Source organism: Syngnathus typhle, linkage group LG11 (genome assembly GCF_033458585.1).
Source record: "Syngnathus typhle isolate RoL2023-S1 ecotype Sweden linkage group LG11, RoL_Styp_1.0, whole genome shotgun sequence".
In the NCBI taxonomy this organism is placed as follows: domain Eukaryota; kingdom Metazoa; phylum Chordata; class Actinopteri; order Syngnathiformes; family Syngnathidae; genus Syngnathus; species Syngnathus typhle.
The window spans coordinates 12,422,947-12,441,770 of NC_083748.1; the positions used below are offsets into that span (position 1 = coordinate 12,422,947).

General features: G+C 43.9%; 3 protein-coding genes across 4 annotated transcripts; all 3 read left to right on the forward strand.

The window, feature by feature from the left end:
• The first annotated feature begins 515 nt into the window (after positions 1-515).
• dennd6aa (DENN/MADD domain containing 6Aa) lies at positions 516-8,758 on the forward strand. Of its 2 annotated transcripts, XM_061292402.1 has the most exons (18): positions 516-939; positions 1,609-1,647; positions 2,333-2,375; positions 2,717-2,829; positions 3,399-3,479; positions 3,561-3,666; positions 3,776-3,915; positions 4,001-4,056; positions 4,174-4,296; positions 4,469-4,564; positions 4,990-5,084; positions 5,172-5,237; positions 5,461-5,525; positions 5,597-5,686; positions 5,762-5,925; positions 6,057-6,159; positions 6,309-6,383; positions 6,473-8,758. In XM_061292402.1, the coding sequence occupies exons 1-18, from the start codon at positions 703-705 to the stop codon at positions 6,602-6,604; spliced, it is 1,824 nt and encodes a 607-aa protein (XP_061148386.1). In that variant the 5' UTR covers positions 516-702; the 3' UTR covers positions 6,605-8,758. The 2 variants fall into 2 exon arrangements, with proteins under 2 accessions (XP_061148386.1, XP_061148384.1); XM_061292400.1 differs by having other exon boundaries at positions 3,791-3,915; positions 6,309-8,758.
• Positions 8,759-9,131: 373 nt separating this feature from the next.
• LOC133162182 (ADP-ribosylation factor 4-like) lies at positions 9,132-10,944 on the forward strand. Its single transcript, XM_061291200.1, has 6 exons — positions 9,132-9,387; positions 9,740-9,820; positions 9,908-10,017; positions 10,136-10,207; positions 10,274-10,396; positions 10,567-10,944. Exons 1-6 carry the CDS (start codon positions 9,321-9,323, stop codon positions 10,654-10,656), a joined length of 543 nt encoding a protein of 180 aa, XP_061147184.1. The 5' UTR covers positions 9,132-9,320; the 3' UTR covers positions 10,657-10,944.
• A 486-nt stretch (positions 10,945-11,430) lies between these two features.
• Positions 11,431-18,397, forward strand: appl1 (adaptor protein, phosphotyrosine interaction, PH domain and leucine zipper containing 1). The gene is made up of 22 exons (XM_061291199.1): positions 11,431-11,755; positions 12,450-12,548; positions 12,650-12,709; positions 12,933-13,004; positions 13,086-13,173; positions 13,246-13,287; positions 13,408-13,466; positions 13,546-13,692; positions 13,773-13,855; positions 13,944-14,105; positions 14,483-14,671; positions 14,769-14,811; positions 14,876-14,932; positions 15,010-15,101; positions 15,173-15,352; positions 15,730-15,782; positions 15,979-16,153; positions 16,282-16,318; positions 16,403-16,543; positions 16,638-16,688; positions 16,757-16,846; positions 17,067-18,397. Exons 1-22 carry the CDS (start codon positions 11,702-11,704, stop codon positions 17,220-17,222), a joined length of 2,130 nt encoding a protein of 709 aa, XP_061147183.1. The 5' UTR covers positions 11,431-11,701; the 3' UTR covers positions 17,223-18,397.
• Positions 18,398-18,824: the final 427 nt, after the last annotated feature.

Here is an 18,824-nt window from a genome sequence, read left to right on the forward strand (position 1 = left end):
TACTGAGGTCAAGAAATGTGTGTGATACATTATGGAGATCTTGGAAGCTGAGAGCAAATCAATACTGCCTGGGGACGTTGCGCTGTACGAATTGAAGGATAAGCCGCCCCAGTGCTCTTCATTATGTTCCACACGTCACAATGTTCTCATGGGAGGCTTTTACCTAAGGATTTATGCGGATATTTCTTTGTAAACTTTACACAAATAAGAGACATTAAATGTGTCCATTGTTTTACCAATACAATCTGCTTTGAAATTCATAAATGTGTGTATGAACATATGAAATTCTAAACAGACAAGACGTGTATGCAGACTATACAACTGTTTAATATAGTTTTAAAATGATACAATAATTTATCGCAAAGTTCTCGGTAGCCCAGCTTTTTTTACCAAGTGATCCTTGTGAGAATAAGTGTTAAAAACAGTTTTTTAGAGTTCACTTTTATTAACTGGTGGATATTTACTTTTCCGAGCTGCCGTGTTGCAGTTGAACACAACTCGGGTACGTCCTTGCGTGATGACGTAAAGTTATACGTCACTCCCGACTCGACGGGAGCATCCCTGGTGGCTTAGCTAGGTCGCTAACCGTACCGCAGTTTTTCTTGTGTTGATTCCCACAAAGAAAGCGAGCACAAATATCAGTTTTCATAAGTGGAAGAAACAGTAAACATTCTTCCGCGTGCCCGCATCCGGCCGGCCGCCATGGCTTTGCAAGGCCCGGAGGAGCTGGGGGAGCCGGTGGAGGAATCAGAGGACCTGGATGACCATGACGCCAGTAGTATCTCCCCGGCAGAGGAGATACCGCTGCCCGCCGGGCCCGGGGGCGACGACGAGGATCCCGTGGGGAGCACCGTGCTGCTGCCTTGGGATCGTTTCTCGGCCTGGTTGCACTGCATCTGCGTGGTGGGCTTCGACCTGGAGCTGGGACAGGCGGTGGAGGTGAGGGGAGAGCCGTCGAGGTCAGCTTGCTCATCGGAGGAGGGAGTCCGCCCGCTGGGAAGGATTCCAAAAGTTAGCTTTTAATTCAAGGCTCCGACTAATTCCTGGCGCTAACCACGCAATGGTTTGCTTACTGCTTATTTACATCAGACCTAGTTGTCGTGTTAACACACTGGGTTAATAAAATGGAAATAAAAGAAATCATAATATAAATACTATGACTTATTTCAAGTGCTTATAAAACAGGAAAATTTGACTTGGTGAAACAACGAAACGGCCACACTAAAAAATGATACTTAATCACAAGGAAACAAAAACATTGAAATGAGGCAGCATTGCTCAAGAACATGGAAATTCAAAACAAACAGAGAACCGCTTAGCGATGTCTTAAATTAGTCTTGTTCCCTACCTCACACTTATTCTGTCCCTGTGCAATATTTGTACTGTGAGAATTCCATGAATAATTCCAAGTGCTTCTTTTGAACCCAAGGCAAACAGTGAGCTGATAATCAGGGCACACAAACTTTGCAAACGCTATACAAGAACCCAAAAAAGAACTTTGGGCTCCAATTTGTGGTGAAAGCTGGATATAACATTGCTGAATGTCTGAAATGTTGCATTTTGATGTTCTTCATTTGGGTGTAAGAACTGCGCTTATCTGTCCTCCAGGTGATTTATCCGCATCATTCCAAGCTGTCAGAGAAAGAGGTGAGTGAGATTTGGACTCGGGATGCACCGATACCACTTTTGAAACTAAAAACGGTACTTTGATTACAGTACTTGCCGATACCGAGAACCGATACGAGTATGAGTTGCATTGACCTTAAAGATACGAAAAATACAATTCCACCAAACTTAAACGTTATTTTTATTTCTCAATTCGACAAGCAGCAAATGTTACAGTTGGAAACTATTTTGATAGTTATTTAACCGTCAACATTCAATGGCACACTTTTCTATTACTTTCAAAAAGGATAAAAATATATTAAGATATATATTAATATTTTTGTTGCTCATGGATTGTCCGTTGGTTGTTTTCTTTGAGCTCCACTGCTGGCAAATGCTTTCTAGTTTTCAAATGTTTTATCAAGTTGCTGGAGTTGTATGCACCTCCAGAGAGTTTTGCGTTGCAAATATTACAGTCCGCTTTGCTCTTGTCACTTTCATTTACTTTGAAATACTCCCACACAGCCGACGTTATTCCTTCACTTGCTCGCTTTGCACACTGGCTCAACTGTCCCTTTGCCGCAGAAGGAACTGCTGTAAAAATAATAATGTGGTATCGGCTTCCGCTATCCGCTCCCGTGTTGTGGTATCGATGCATCCTTAATCAGTACGATCTGGTCTGTTCACACAACTAGTAAACCCAGTTATTGTTGTGCTCACCTTTTAGAAAACAAGCATTTGCTACCTGTCCTTCCCGGACTCCAACTCTGGTAGGTTTTGGTTTGAGCTCTGAAACAAATTTTGTACTAATAACTCACTAACAAGTTGACTTGGAATGTATTGTTGGGGAGAAATGAAATTCTCATGACCTGTACGTTTTTTTTTTTTTTTTTGGTTTTCTATGGGGATACTGTGGAACTATTTAGTTGACTCTCTTATTTGTTTAGATTTATGAAAAGATGAGATGAAAGTTAAAACATGTTCTTTTTAATCCAATTAATTAAAAAACAAATCATTTCCAGATAAATGGATTGTTGAAATAATCATTGGTGTCAGCCCTAACAAGTCCCCTTCCGTCGTTCCTCATCGGGCTCTTGCTGCTTGCTTCCAGGTTGCCTTGGCGACACCCAATTTTGCTTCCGCTTCCGTCAAGGCTCCAACAGGAAGTCGTCACTGGGCTGCTTCCTGGAAGCTAGTGACAGGGATGCGCCGCCCTGCCTCAAGGTTGCCAGCCACACATGCACGCACTTAAGTACAACCTAAGAAACGACTCAACTTTCTAAATGGCACCCAAATAAGTACAGCAAACCCTCATCCGTTGCAGATTGCCGTTTGTGTTCCCACTATTTTGCAGATTTCTTGTACGTTTACACTGTTTAGTTCTGCCTTCTGTTGATTTTAGGTGATTTCACCACTAGATGGCGACACAAAATTTAGTTTGGCACGAAATCTCAAAGAAGAATAAAAAACAGAACTATTTCTGTTCAGCCTAGTTTTTACTGACCAAACTTTCGAATCATTTTTACAGAGAGCAAGGGCTGCCGGTTCATTGATGAAGCTCTTTTGGTCGTGATTATCGATGAATGCTGTGAGATGACAAATTAGGTTTGCCGTGTGTCGAAATGATGTGAATTTGCCAAATTGTGACATCAGAGTTTGACAAAATTCCATGAGGGCGAATTTTCATACATAGGCAAAAATAACAAGTTAATCTTCATTTCAAAGCTGGTGGTCCAATTATTTTGCAGGCCAACGTGCCTGTTACCTTATATGCTGTATACGTGTGTTCACAGAGGGAGCAGGGCCATTATTATGGCTATGTGTATTTTCGGCAAGTGCGGGACAAGTCTCTAAAGAGAGGCTACTTCCAGAAGGTGAATGCAAGTCACATGCACACGTGTAATTCTTGGACGACCGTCCTTGTGCTCATCAAACATCACATTGTTGTGCTCCAGTCTCTGGTCCTGATCAGTAAGCTTCCCTACGTGACCTTCTTCCACTCGCTCCTCAAGATCATGGCTCCGGAATACTTTGAGAAGCAGGAACCGTGTCTGGAGGCGGGTAGGGGCTTGACTCCCACATTTTGCATTTTTCCGACACGCTCGCAAAAGTCAAAACTAGTCGACCGTTAAACCCGCCCACACGTAGGATTCACCCTTTTGCCTCACAGCTTGTAACGATATAGATCGCTGGCCCACGGCGCATCCAGGGAGAATCCTCACGCTGCCCATCATGGGCGTGGTCATCAAGGTGCGCATCCCGACAAGCTACGACAAACCGGGAACGTCACAACTGGTGCAGTCGACGCAGGTGACCACACTTGCGGCCGGGCCCGTGCGCATGCAGCCATAAAGTCTCTCCTCCGATGATTTCTTTTACGATTTTTATTGTGCAGAGTGACAGTCTGGTGTCCATTGTGCTGCCCACCATCCACGAGGTGGACCTCTTCAGGTGAGCGCTCCGGTCCCACAAATGTTGTCTTGTGATATCGGTTTTGGTTGCGTCCCACTCTCGTGCAGGTTAGCGCTTGTCAAGTCAAATGCAACGCTTCGCTCTGTGTCTGCGCAGGTGCTTCTTTCCAGTCTTCTTCCACATCCAGATGCTGTGGGAGTTGGTCTTGCTGGGGGAGGCGCTCGTTGTCATGGCGCCCTCTCCCGCCGAGTCGTCCGACACCGTGCTGGCACTGGTCAGGTGGTTCCCAAATTCCATTTGTGCTGTTACACTCCTTTCCTCAAACACTTTAGTTAGGATCATGGCAGACAAAGAAAGGATGTTACAAAAGGGTCTCGGGATACAAAATGACTCCGATGAAATAAATGCTCAACTCAAAAGTCAAGTCCACATTCTATTGTGTTGCATGCAGCTGCGTGTCTCCTCTACGCTACTGTAGCGACTTCCGGCCCTACTTCACCATCCACGACAGCGAGTTCAAGGAGTACACCACCAGGACGCAGGCCCCGTGAGTCGAAATGTGTCACACACACATATGCACGCACACACAAAACTCGGATCGATGTAACAGTTACAACCATCTAAAAAACAAATGTTTGAACAAAAATGGTGGAGCAACACATGTAGATGAATAAACCAGCAATATTAACGAGCAGTTTTTTTTTATCTTCTATGTAAAATGATGGTTACTTTCTTACTAGTTATAACTATTTTCTTCATGACTATTATGCACATTTGTATTATACTGCCACTTGATGCTTAGTAATCATGATTTTTTTGGGGGTATTTTTATATGCATGAATGTCTTTTCCATTTATTTCTTTATTTCTACTTCCATACTTGGATTGAAGTGAGGAATGTGCTCACGTCAGCTATTCAGTGCATGTCAGCGATTGCCGAGCCATGGTGACACGATTTTAAACCTGCCTGTAGACCCTCCGTCATCCTGGGAGTGACCAACCCCTTCTTTGCGAAGACTCTGCAGCACTGGCCTCACATCATCCGGATTGGCGACATGAAGCAAGCAGGTGATTGGACAGCCGATCCCGATCTTAATCAGATGATGTTTAACTGGAGCGGCGGCGTTAAAAAAAAAAAAACTAATCCCCGCACAGGCGAGATGGCCAAGCAGATGAAAGTGAAGAAACTGAAGAATCTAAAAACGCTCGACTCCAAACCCGGTAAATCTCTTTGTCCTCTCCGTCTTGACAAAATTGGGGGGGCAAGGTCAACTCGAGCTGGTCGCTTTGGGGAAAACCAGTCCCTTCAAAGACTATATAGGCTGCTTCTTGGACTCTGCTCATCAGACGTTTTTAGAATCACTTGGAACTTGATCGATTCAGTTGACCGAGGACTCGTGTGACTCACTCAAGTTAGTGGACTCACTGTGTGTGTGTTTTCCAGGTGTGTATACGGCGTACAAGCCGTATCTCAACAAAGATGAGGAAATCATCAAGCAGCTTCAGAAGGTAAATTAAAGATGCCACATGTCCCTCAAACCTGTCATAAAGATTGTTTATTGATTTGGGGGGGGGGTCAGGGTGTCCAACAGAAGAGGCCTTCGGCGGCACAGAATGCAATTCTGCGGCGCTACTTTCTGGAGCTGACGCAGAGCTTCATCATTCCCCTGGTAAATACCAATATTGCAATCGGCAGTCATGAGTGAGAACGTCCCGCTGAAGTCGTTTGTTTGCTCGGCGAGCAGGAGCGCTACGTGGCCAGCCTGATGCCTCTGCAGAAGTCCATCAGCCCATGGAAGAGTCCACCTCTGCTGCGGCCGTTTGTCCAGCAGGACTTCATGAAGACGCTGGAAAAGGCCGGCCCGCAGCTCACCTCCAGACTCAAGGGAGACTGGATCGGACTGTACAGGTACTCCCTAAAACGACCACTCGTCCGTGCCTGTCCAGGTGGTCCTCGCATGTTCTCGACATGTTCTTCACAATTTCCCCACAATGGCTCGTCGCATGTTCTCACGTGCTTATTCCCACATTGTTCTCCAGACACTTCCTGAAATCTCCAAACTTTGACGGCTGGTTCCGCAACAGGAGGAAGGAGATGACACAGAAACTGGAGGCCCTGCACCTGGAAGCGCTCTGTGAGGAGGTGAGCCAGGGGTGGATGAGGAGGGAGCAAGGTTGTTCAGGTCTCACAGAGCTGGAGTTCTCCAATTGTTCAAGTCTCGGGGTGAAGCGTTTCCCCATCCGATATTGCAGACCCTGGGTAGAGTTTTTTTCACCTTTTGTCTACGTTAGGACCTGCAGCAGCGAGTCCAGAGGCACTCGGAGGTGGAGACGGTGGATCTGGTCCTCAAGTTGAAAGACAAACTGGCAAGTTGGAAAAATTGGATCGCAAGAAAAAGCCCCCAAACCAAATACTGACTTGTGTGGGGTTTTGGGTCGTTGTTTTCCCTCCACAGAGTCAAGCCGAGAAAGAGCGTCTGCCCGTGGGTGCCGGCACACTGGCCAAACTGCGAGCTCACATCGACGGCGTCATCCTGGCCTTGCCCGAAGACCTCCAGGGTATCCTCCACAAACCCACCACACCCTGAACTTTGACCCAAGAAAAAAAAAAAGACATCATGGCCACCTACCACATGAAGAACGCTCAGTGTTTTCTCATCATTTCCAAATGTCTGGAGGGATTTTTGTCTACCAATTGAAAAGGCTTTTAATCTTGAATCATTTTTAAAGACTGGCTTTTAAAGTGCACTTCTTAACATTGTGTACGTAAAACAAAAGAAAACAGGCACTAGTATGCAAGCAGCCAATGGTGGAGCTTTTCATTTTTCAATCGGACTAACATCCAGTAAACAGCACAAGAATTTTACACCAGCGACGCACTCGGTTCCGCAGTGGCTAATCGGGCGTCTGCATCTAGGTCATGTGACCCAGTTTTTTTTAGTAAATTTAAGAATTTCCAGAATGTTAATGAAGAACTTTCATTGGAAATTTGGTGGAAAATATCCTAGGAATTTATGGATTTTTTTTTTAGGCTTGAAATTTCTGTCCCCCTCCCCAAAGAGTAACGTTCCTTCTGCCCAAAAAAATCAAACCTAATCAAACTTGAAAGATGATCTACTACAGTATTTTTTAGATTTTCTTTTTTGTAATGTTTTTTCTTACAAGAAAGAAACAACTCTCAAAGCCACACCAACAACACAGCAATAATGCAACACCAGCGACACACTCATTTTCACATCAGCCAATCAGGCTTCTGCATCTTTGTCACATGACCACACCAGGATCTTTTTGGGTTTTTGTCAGTTCTATGTCACACGCAAATTTTGAGCGAATATTTCAAGAAAAATTCTAGAGAATTTCTGGCAATTGACAGAAAATGTTCCCAAAAATCTTCTGATATTCTGGGAAGGTAGTTATTGTAAATGCCAGGAAACACATCGAAAATTTGTCAAAGATGGTGTGCCTGTTGTGTTCTCAACAAAATTAGCAGAAAATTTCTGAAAATTCAAACTATAGAATGTTTCCAGCTACAAAAAGTCACTGTTGGAAATCTAACTGGAAGCTTTTCGAGCACAGGAAATTTGGTGGAGAATTTTCAAACGTTTTCCATCGCTAAATGATCTTTTGAATGTGTCCAAACTGATGACATGGCCTTAATTTATGCTCACAAAGATAACGACGCTATTGTTTGATTTCCCCCGTAAATGCCTTTAAAATCTCTCAGGAAGTCTCCATAAATATCATTCACACTTGATTTGTTAACAAAAAAATATTTATTATTTCATTATTTTGACCACCGTTTAACAGCATTTTAGGTTATTTGCATTTTTTTTTACTTCTACCATTTTATTAGCATAGTTTCTATTTTATTTTACTTTTAACATTTCATACTTTTTGTACAATTCCAGAAAGGACAGTAAAGCATAATTGTGGCTTGACTGAATTATTAATTGTATCATTTTATGTTATGATTTTTCTCATTTCGTAATATTCTTCCTTATGAAAAATTGGCAGGGAATTTATGGAAACTCTATGGGGAATTTGGCAAAATATTCCACCTGAATGTCTTTTCATAGAAAGTGTCTGAAAGATTCTGGCTGTTGCTAAAAAATATATCCAAATACAATGAATTTCTGGAAGCTTTTCAAAGGAAAATTCCCCCCAAATTCTGTAAACTTTACATGGGAACTTTAGTGAGAATTTTCCAAATTTTTCTGGTGGACTTCTGACGCAGTTTCTGGAAACTTTTCTTTGGAAAATGAATCAATTCCTGTAGAACTCTTTCAATTTTAGAAGATTTTTCATGGCAAATTTCTGGTGAATTGCTCGAAAATATTCATGGGAAATTTGTTGCAAAATTCTTAAATATTTCAGCTGCATTAATAACCATAGTTTATTTCACATAATCCATGCATGGAGCAGGCAGTCTTTTCTATTCATAACAAAGATGCATATTTTCACATGTGTGCGTGTATGCAACAGTGGAAGACTTGACCTTTTTGTACAAATTAAAATGTACAAATAATTATTTTGCTAATAGCGCATAAGCTAAAGGTACAGATGACGATGGGAGGGATTCAACCACTTCATTGAACCATTTGTGTGATATTGTGGACTAATGACGTGAATGATCATTTCATTTGAAAGTCGACAGTTGATTTTAATTTTTGGTTTATTGACAAAGAATATTATGCTCGAGTTATTCGTATTCTAATAAAATGTTAATTCAGCCACACGGTCAACGTTTTGTTTTCTTGTTTCGTTTTGTTTCTCTTGCAAAATGTCATTTTGAACAACGTCATGGTCATTTGAGGAAAAATATGAATGCGTTTTCATTGAAAGCTGTCAATTGTCTTAAAAATATAATAACAGAAACGATGTTTGGGTTTGCCCCAACTGTGTTGTGTTGTTTCGCTCCACGTGGAAGCAGCTCGGTGATTGTGACGTACACAAATCCCCGGACGTGACGTCGCGTGACGTTTCAATCCGTTTTGAATTCCTGCGCCCTTTTCGTCGCTCCTCAAAATGCCAAAGTGGTATGAATCCGCTTCCGTGGAGTGGGTCGTCATGTCAACGGGCTTCAACAAAGTCCAACTTCCGGCGCAGGACACACTTTGATGCGGAAGTCACACCTCTGTCGCAACTTGCAGATGCCACCGTGTACTTGTTTGCATGGACACACATGACATGATATGACACCCCCACACCCCCACATACATCTAGCCTATAAAGCCACACACATAAGACACTCGCAACAGATACACAACACGAAAAGCAGAAGAAGAGGACACGCTGAGCACAACTATGGGGGTCTTCATTTCGCGACTTTTTGCCATGTTTACTGCCAAAACTCCCACCAGGATTCTAATGGGTGAGTTCAAGATTGATTTAGATATTCATTATTCCTACTATTATTGTTAGGAGTATTATTATTGTAATTAATAAAAGTATTATGAAGGGGGGACAAAAGGAAAAACTATTTGCAACACAAACTCTCGTCCATTGCAAGGTTAAATTGCAGACCCGTAATAATTGACATCCGGGATATAAAAAATCTGTACTCGATTTAGATACGTCCTGGGCATATTTATAGCATTTATGGCACTTTTTTACGCACATTCCTATTTTAAATGAACAACTGTAACGTGTAAAAGTAACAATGGCAATTTTGAGTCACATCTTTTGAATGGATTTGTACTTTTAACACTTTTTGCGTGTTACAGTTGGTCTGGACGCTGCCGGTAAAACCACTTTGCTGTACAGGATGAAGCTGGCTGAGGTGGTCACCACCATCCCCACCGTGGGTCGGTCATAACACTGCAAAAAAAATATAACACCTTTTGAAAATTGTAAGGCATAATAATAATTAAGTGGGATTGTTTTATATGCAGGGTTTAATGTAGAAACGGTTGAATATAAAAACATCTCCTTCACTGTTTGGGATGTCGGCGGGCAATTTGTCATCAGACCGCTATGGAGACACTACTACACAAACACTAATGTAAGTACACACTGCGGCACTCTCTGATATAGACACCAATGCATTAGTGCACACTTGTACACAAATTGTCAGCAGATTATTCCATTATTTTTGAAACTGTCAATGAATGTTTGTTCAGGGCGTCATCTTTGTGGTGGACAGTAACGACCCTCAGAGGCTCAAAGAGGCTGCTGAAGAGCTGCACAGGATTGTGAGTCCTCATCAACCAATCCATAATCCATCCACGCATTCCATTTGACGTGTTGTTGTTTGACAGCTGGAAGAGGACGAGCTGAGGAAGGTGGCGTTGCTGGTGTTTGCCAACAAGCAGGACCTCCCTCAAGCCATGACTGTCAGTCAGGTCAGCGAGGGGCTGCGCCTGTCGGGAATCACGCAGCCGGTAGGTTACAAGTTACACGTGATGTTTTTTTTTTTTCATCCAAATTCTGATTTGAATGAATTTTGTCTTCTCCCAATTGCTCATCAATTGCAAAAATGGCCCTATAGTCAAAACATGTATGGAAACATCATGGATGTTAAACTATTAGTAACGTGCGTGCGTGCGTGTAGTATTATGTTCAGGCATCCTGCGCAGTGAGCGGGTCAGGTCTGGTCGAAGGTTTGGATTGGCTCTCGAAGATGATCCTGAAGCAGTCATAGCTGACGTGTTGCAGACTTGTGCCTGCCTGCTTACCTCATCAACATGGCTGCCGTACACCAGCGAAGCACAAAGAAAGAAGTAAAACACTTTTTTACATGGTTTTTTTCTCTTACGAAATGGTTCTGTTGATTTGATGGGTTTATATTTGTACAATTAGATTGCAAAATGGGCACTGATATAAGATTTATTCACGTTGTTCTGCTTTATCACATTTGTGACAAAGATTTAATAAGCATGTTTATACTGTACATATTTATTGTCAATAAAGTGACTATAGGGTGTGCTGATTTGTGTGTGTGTTTTTTTTTTAATTTACTGTAAACACTGTAATAGTTCCTGTAATAAACACTAATATTTCCTGTAAACACTATGCTTTAAATTAATGTATGACTATTTTAGGGATAAAACGGTAAGGGCAAAACAATAACGGATTTGTGTGAATCAAATAAGGATTTGTTGCTGTAAAAAAACAAGGACTAGACCTTTACAAAAATAATGTAATCCCACACTGAACCATTATATACAACTGTACAAAAAAAGTGTGAAAAAGTACCTAATATCCTACTTTGATATTATTAAGAAGAATACAATACAAAAAACGGCAACACTTGTACACAGTTCATGGGAAATTTTACTCTTTTACTCATTCATAACATTTAATTGAACACTGTAACGTTGAAGATTTTTTTTTTAAAAATAAATTAAAATAAATAATAAATTAAACTTTCGTTCAACGCGGCCGCCATTTTGGCGCTTGTCATCTACCTATACGTAACAAGGGCGATCCCACACAGAGCCACAATGGCAACGTTTTTCCTTTAAAAAAAAGAGCCAATGAAATGCTTGGACGTTTTTCCATGTCCAATGAAAGGTTTGGACGTTTTCATCGTCTAATCAAAATCCAAGGGACAAGGCGGAGTTGTTTCTGGCTGTTGTAGTGGATTCCGGGTTGCTCAAAATAAAAAATCTGGAAGTGGGAGTTGACGGGCTAATTTGTGATTGACATTTCTTTCGTCAACAGTCATCTATCATCAAGCTGCAACCATGCCCGGGATAGAGAAGTTGCCTCTCGAAGAGACGCTGGAGGACAGCCCGCAGGTTAAGAAAAAAGAAAAGAGTTCCGACTTGTGAACTGCTTTAGGTTTATACGCTAACGCTAGCCGCGAGCTGCTATGCTAACAGCAGTGTTTGTCAACAGCTAGCCACATGCTAACCAATAGCCGCCAGCCGTTGAGGCTGAAGCGAAGTCGGCCCAGCTGGCACATCAGCTGATGGCCGTCAAGGGAGGGTCTCCTTTTTTGGGCTGCAAGCCATATTTGCGTGTACTTACTTCCGTAGCCGCCTGGCTAGCTCCTGCCTGTCATCTGGATGTTTATGTGAATGCAAAATGTTGTGGTGGTGGTTTTTCATCAAAGGCGAAGACAGCGACCTTTGCCGTGACGTCACACTTCTTTTTACTGCTCACAAATCAGTGCTGGTTTTGGAAATTAATTTTTCAGTGTCCAGGCTGTGGTCCATGCACTAGAATGTTCTTTGTCCTCACTAGTAAAACACCACCGGTAGAATGTCAGTGTCAAACCAGTTTTGGGAAGCATCCACTTTTTTTCTAGCATTATGACATTCCTGCACACTAGTAGTGCAAATCTGAAATTTAATTGTTTCAATTGACTGTTTTAAGGGTTGTACGTTGCTACATGTGAAGCACTTTGTTACAGCTGCAGTTGTAAATTGTGTTACAAAATGAAGTTGTTGTGTATCGTATTTTTCAATGAAATATTATTTGATACTTCAGACACGCTCTCTTCTCGGAGTGTTTGAAGAGGACGCAGCAGCCATGTCCAGCTACTGCTCCAAGCTTTATAAGGCCATGCACAGGATCTATGATGCCCAGGTGTGTGTGTGTGTGTGTGTGGCCTTTGACAAGTACGAGAGGAACCATTGACTGGATGTCTTTGGTGATTTGTGCACGTGATGTTTTTTTTTCCTTCTCAGAATGAGCTGAGTGCTGCAACACACCTCACCTCCAGACTGCTAAAAGAATACGACAAACAGGTTCGGATCTTTCATATTAATGTTTTTTTTTTTGTCTTTGTTTTATGACATGGCATTTTGGGTGTCTTATGAAGGCATTAAAACACATCTTTGCATTGGCAGTCTTCATCAAATTGATAACCGTCATCATTCTGGCCGACATCAGATCATATTGTTTTGGTGAAGCATCATATGGTAGCTTTTTTCGTCACCTATAAGCGGTGACCCAGTTTGGCGTTTGCAGTGTTTTCCTTTAGGGCGCGATGACGAAGTAATGAGTTCCACCCTGCAGCAGTTTGCCAAAGTCATCGACGAGGTGAGTGGATGCCACATCTTCAGCCTCTTCTTCTCGACCATGCGCTCAAGCCTCTTCTCTTTTCTTTTTATATTTGGCCAGCTGAGCTCCTGTCACGCCGTCTTGTCGACGCAGCTGGCCGATGCCATGATGTTCCCCATTACGCAGTTCAAAGAGCGAGACCTCAAGGGTATTTATTTGGATGTTAGATCTAACATCATTTCACTTTGTGACATAAAACATCACTTATCTGTGCCTGTAGAGATCTTAACTTTGAAGGAAGTCTTCCAAATATCCAGTGATGGTAAGTTTAGAATTTTTTAGATTAGAATTTGGAATTTTTGGAAGCAGACAAAAATGTATCCTAAAATATTAGCAAAAAAAATCACGGGCAAAAGAAATGAAAAGAACGTATTTATTTCAGATCACGACACGGCCGTCAACAGATACAGCCGCCTGTCCAAGAGGAAGGACAACGACAAGGTGAGCCGCCTGTCGAGACGCGCCGCGATCGCAAGCCTGAGGAAGCTGAAACGGTGGCGGCGGGCGCTGCGCGCGGCAGATACGTGCCGAGGCAGTGGAGGACGTGTACACGTCGCGCAAGAAGCAGCACCAGACCATGATGCACTACTTCTGCTCGCTCAACACGCTGCAGTACAAGAAGAAGACGGCGCTGCTGGAGCCGCTGCTGGGATACATGCAGGCCCAAGTGGGGAGCGTGCGCCAGTTGCAACATGAGCGCATCTAAATGCTTCCATTTCAGCATTGGCTTCTTTTCTTCATCCGCAGATCAGCTTCTTTAAGCTGGGCTCGGAAAACCTCAGCCAGCAGTGGGAGGACTTCTTGGCCACCATTGGGACCAGCGTCCAGAAGTAAGATGCAATTCCGTCGTGATTGCCGTTTCCGGCGCAAAATATGTCAGTGAGGATAAGTTGAACTGTGCGCGTGTGCTTCCTTCAGCGTGCGTCGTGAGATGGAGGAGGAGGGGGGCCGCATGCAGCAGACCATTGAGCAGATGGAGAGGTCATGTGACCTGCTGTACGCGCCTTGCGACCCGGACCCGCTGCAGTCGCCCGTGTGTCGCAACCTCACCCAGAAGCAGGGCTACCTCTACATTCGCAGGTAAGTACACTCCTAAAAGGGACACGCTGCGGTGCTGGCCCACCAAGCACTTTTGAGCCAGTCAGTCGGGTTTATATCTTTGACAGATTTTTTTTTTTTTTTTAATCTATTCCGTTGTTGATAGCACATCCCCATTGATGTCCACTGCTGACACCCACAGCATGGCCACGGAGCTACTTTTCAAATTAGCCAAATGAGCGATTTCTCGGACGGAATCATTTCACACTATTGTGTTTTCTTTAAGGAAAGGGGCAAAGTTGATTGTCATCCGAAATGGGGTCAGTGCGAGAAACAAACAGCGGGTTTTATTTGAAGTGCTAGTTGTTGGCCAGTCAAATGAACGGCAAGTCTAGTCGAGCCGCGCTTCCCGCCCGCAGCAAGACGGGCCTGGTGTCGACGTCGTGGGAGCGCCAGTACTTCTTCACGCAGGGGGGCAACCTGATGCAGCAGGGCCGCGCCGAAGTGGCAGGCGGCCTGGTCACCGACCTGGACAACGCCTCCGTCATGGCGGTGGACAGCGACGACCGCCGCTTTTGCTTCCAGATCACGTCCTTCGACGGCAAGAAGTAAGGCGCCGCCTGCCGCTCCTTATCATGTTCCTCCTGACATCTGTTTGTCGATCCAGTCCAAAGGACAGTTTCTTGATTTGTGTTGCGCGCTCAGAGTGGTGACACTGCAGGCCGAGAGCAGGAAGGACTGCGAGGAGGTAAGAGGGAGTCCGAGTCTCCGATTGTGGTTGATGGACCGTCTCTCACCGCGTCTCCCACCAGTGGATCGCCACCATCAACAACATCTCCAGACGCATCTACCTGAGCGAGAACGCCGAGGTGTGGGAGTCTGTCTGTGTGCGTGTGTGTCATGACTCACAAGCGTGTTCTCAAGCGATGTCGCATTGCACCGACAGGAATTGGCGGCCAGAGTCAATCAATCAGCTATCGAGGCGGTGACGCCATCGCCGTCCTTTCAGCAGAGACACGACAGCATGCGGCCTGCCAGGTTAGCAGCGTGCTTTTCGCTTACACGTTCCACGCGTGGAGAGCCCACCCCACATACTTGCGTCATGGCAGCAAGAGCCGCGTGGGGCGAACCGGCAGCATCAGCTCGATGGGCTCGGAGCCATCGCCTGCCCTCTCCGTCCTGTCGTTGGACGCCCTGGTTGCCCCGGAAACACCAATCCAGTTTGACATCATTTCCCCCGTCAGCGAGGAAAACGCGCCACACGGCAAGACGGCATCACAGGCTGGAAGGTAGCGCTTTGCAAACAAAATTCGACATTAATTTAAACCAATAAATTGACCTGTTTCTTTCCCCCCAGTCAGCTATTTTTTAATTATTGGATAATTAAATTGTTAAAACCTAATAATAAATATCATTTTGAGCAGCTGGTGAATTTGTTCATATGTTTTACATCAATAAAATTCAATCATCATATTTACCGTAATTTTTGGACTATAAGTCGTGTTTTTTTTCATAGTTTGGGTGGGGGGGCGACTTATACTCAGGAGCGACTTATATACATATATATGTTGTTGTTTTTTTCACTTTTTTGGGCATTTTATGGCTGGTGCGACTTATAGTCCGAAAATTACGGTATATGATAATAGTTGCGCATGCATCCCCACAGGAGAAGTAATCCATTCGGCGAGTCGGGTGACAAAGCAGCGGAGGACAGCGAAGGTATGCTATGTTGCCCCCTGTAGCCTGGGGATAGAAACAACAAGCAGCAATTGGCGCATTGCTACCGTCTGCTGTGTTGGGCATGATCGAACGCGGGCCAGATGGAACCGCCTTGCAGGCCAGTTCCAGCCCGTGGGCCGTAGGTTTGACACCGCTGATCTACGTACTGTATTTTGGGGGTGCCGGGGTGTTCCAGACTCTATCCTACACCAGCTCTTCATCGTCCGCTTCCTGGGCTCCATGGAGGTGAAGAGCACCGAGTCGCCGGATGTCATCCCCGAAACCATGAGGCAGATCCTGGCAGCGCGCGCCATTCACAACATCTTCAGGATGACCGAGTCGCACCTGCTGGTCACTTGTGACTGCCTCAAGTGAGAACCTCATCGCTCTTGCCAAATAAAAGTATTTTGCACATTTTCTTAGACTGCAAATGGATTCAATTCATTCGTATTGTGTTGTCGAATTTTTTGGGGGGACAATAGCTTCTTTTTCTCTGCAGGCTCATCGACCCGCAGACGCAAGTGACGCGACTCAGGGTAGGTCGGCGCTGGCCTACGTCACACATGGGCCTCTGCAGTGCACTGAATGTTTGTGTGTGTGTGTTTTTTCTTCCCCATCAGTTTCCTTTGTCCAGCGTGCTGCAGTCTTCGTCCCATCAGGACAACAAGCGACTGTTTGGATTTATTTTGTACTCGGACGGTGGGCACGCCGACGGACGAGCCGTCTGCTACATCTTGGAGTCCAATGACGATGGCGAGAAGGTTGACCTTTACAATGAATACATCAACATTTTATCTGGAAATGTATGACATCATGTCAAATATTGTCGCTTGATTGCTACTTCTTTTCTTTCAGATCTGCGACAGCATTGGGCTGGCTAAGCAGATCGCCCTTCACTCTGCGCTGGTGAGTCTTTCCCTTTTAAAAGAAATGATATGGACTTGCATTTTTGACCGACCGGTGTCACGTTGTAGGACCGCAAGGCAGCCGAGAAGCGCAAGGAGCAGGACAAAGCCAAAGAGAAGCAGCAGGAGGAACTCAGCAAGCAAAGACAGATAGAGAAGGTGACTTCCTCTTCCGCCTTTTTTACGAGATCGAACCCTCAGTACTCTCTTGCAACTCAAAATGAAATCTGATTGGACCAGGCAAAAAAACTATTTTTTCCTAGACGACGTAGAAGACATACACTCTGAAATAAGCAGAATAGAAAAATCTCAGAGGTGGCCTCCTGCAAAAGTTACATGCATGCAATCATATAACGAAGCTTTTGGTGGCATCATCCAGGACCTGGAGGAGCAAAGTCGCCTCATCGCCGCCTCCAGCCGTCCCGCCAACTCCGCAGGGGCCGACGGAAACTTTGTGGTACTGAGCAACAGCCAATCGGAGGACAGCGATGCCGGCGGGGAGGAGGGCAAGAAGAAGGACGAGTCCGACGCCTAGCCACACGGCTAAAGATGGGTACGAAGCCTCCTCCCGTCCGTCCCACGCTCAGGAACTAACACCCACCCGTCCGGGCTGCCTGGGGATGAAAAAGCAGTTCATCACAGACTCTTTTTGTTTTAATTGAAGTTTTAAAAAGAAGCTTTTTTTTATACTCGTGCAACTACACAGATAGCCAACCTTCTTGATTCCTGTCTCTTCTCGTAATAATTTTGCCCACAGGTGAGTCTTCTGCTCAAAAGTCCTGCCAAGCAGTTTGTTGGCATTCTGCACATTTTTAAAAGCAGCCGGTTATTATGATTGCACTTTTGAAGCTGAATTCATGTCAGCGTTGGAGCCATGGCACATATTTTACATGAGAGCAATTTAGCAGCCTACCGCCAAACAAAGTTTTCTCACTGAGTTAAAGAAGCCCTCGCATGTTTGCAGTTCAGCATACACTTATTGGGATTTTTTTTTTTTAACTCTCAGTCCTCCTTCAGGGCAAAGATGTTATGTTTGTTGGAAAGGAGTTTAGGTGATTTACTTAAAAATAACACATTAACGCCACCTTGTGGTATCTATAGGCAATTACAGTATACATTTTTGATAGAATTGTATGTGATTCACTATTACTCAGTGATTTTTGTTATTGGGGTGTTTGCTCTTGAAGCCCAAATGTGTGTTCCAGACAAACCGGCCACTAAAATCTGCAACTGAGAGCAGTGCCACCTAACCAGTTTTGTCACTGAACATCTTCCACGAGCTGGCCGAATCACATCATTAACGTGGTTCCAATCTGTGAAATGGTCTGCCTTGAGATTATATTTCCATTGTGAAATAGGTGCCTTGGCCCGATATAGGTTGGGAAAAACTGATGTTGAGAGACCATTGACAAAAGAACAAACTAACTTTACCCCAACAAATCACAATATTCAAGAGCAAGATGTGATGATGATTAATGACAAACAATGCAAGTTTCTGGACATACACAAATAGAAGAAAACGTTTACTGATAAGCATGTGGGACACTTTGTTGGGAGTTTTTGTTTTGCTCTTGTTGACCATTGGGCACTTTACTCATGCCATGATGTTGTCGTGTACATACATATACGCCTCATGATCAATGTCTCAAGTTGTCATTTAACACACACAAAATAATGATTTTTAAAGAGGAAAATAAAGCACTAACTCCAGCCGTCTGGATTGAGTGTGATTACAACAAAACACACCTTTCACTGTATAATTGCTAAGATTATTTGATCATTCCATATGTAAAAGGAAGATATTCAGCTCTTTTTATTTTTTTTAGCTTTGAGTATTTTGTACATATTCTTGTAAAGCGACCTGACCCCGGATAAGCGAAAGAAGATTGAGGGATGGATGGATATTTTTGTAAAGCTCATAGCATATTTTCCATTCAGTATAATCTTATCTGCTACTGTTAGTTGGATTTTTTTTTAAATTGAAAGCACAGTGGACTGTGGATCCCTCTATTCCCATTCAGAAAAAAATAATTCTAACCCCATGAAACTAGTTATACGCGTTTACCACGAAAATGGGGTTGGCTCCCGGCTTCAGAAATATTTAACAATATTATGAGGAAAGAAAATCAGCAATGGA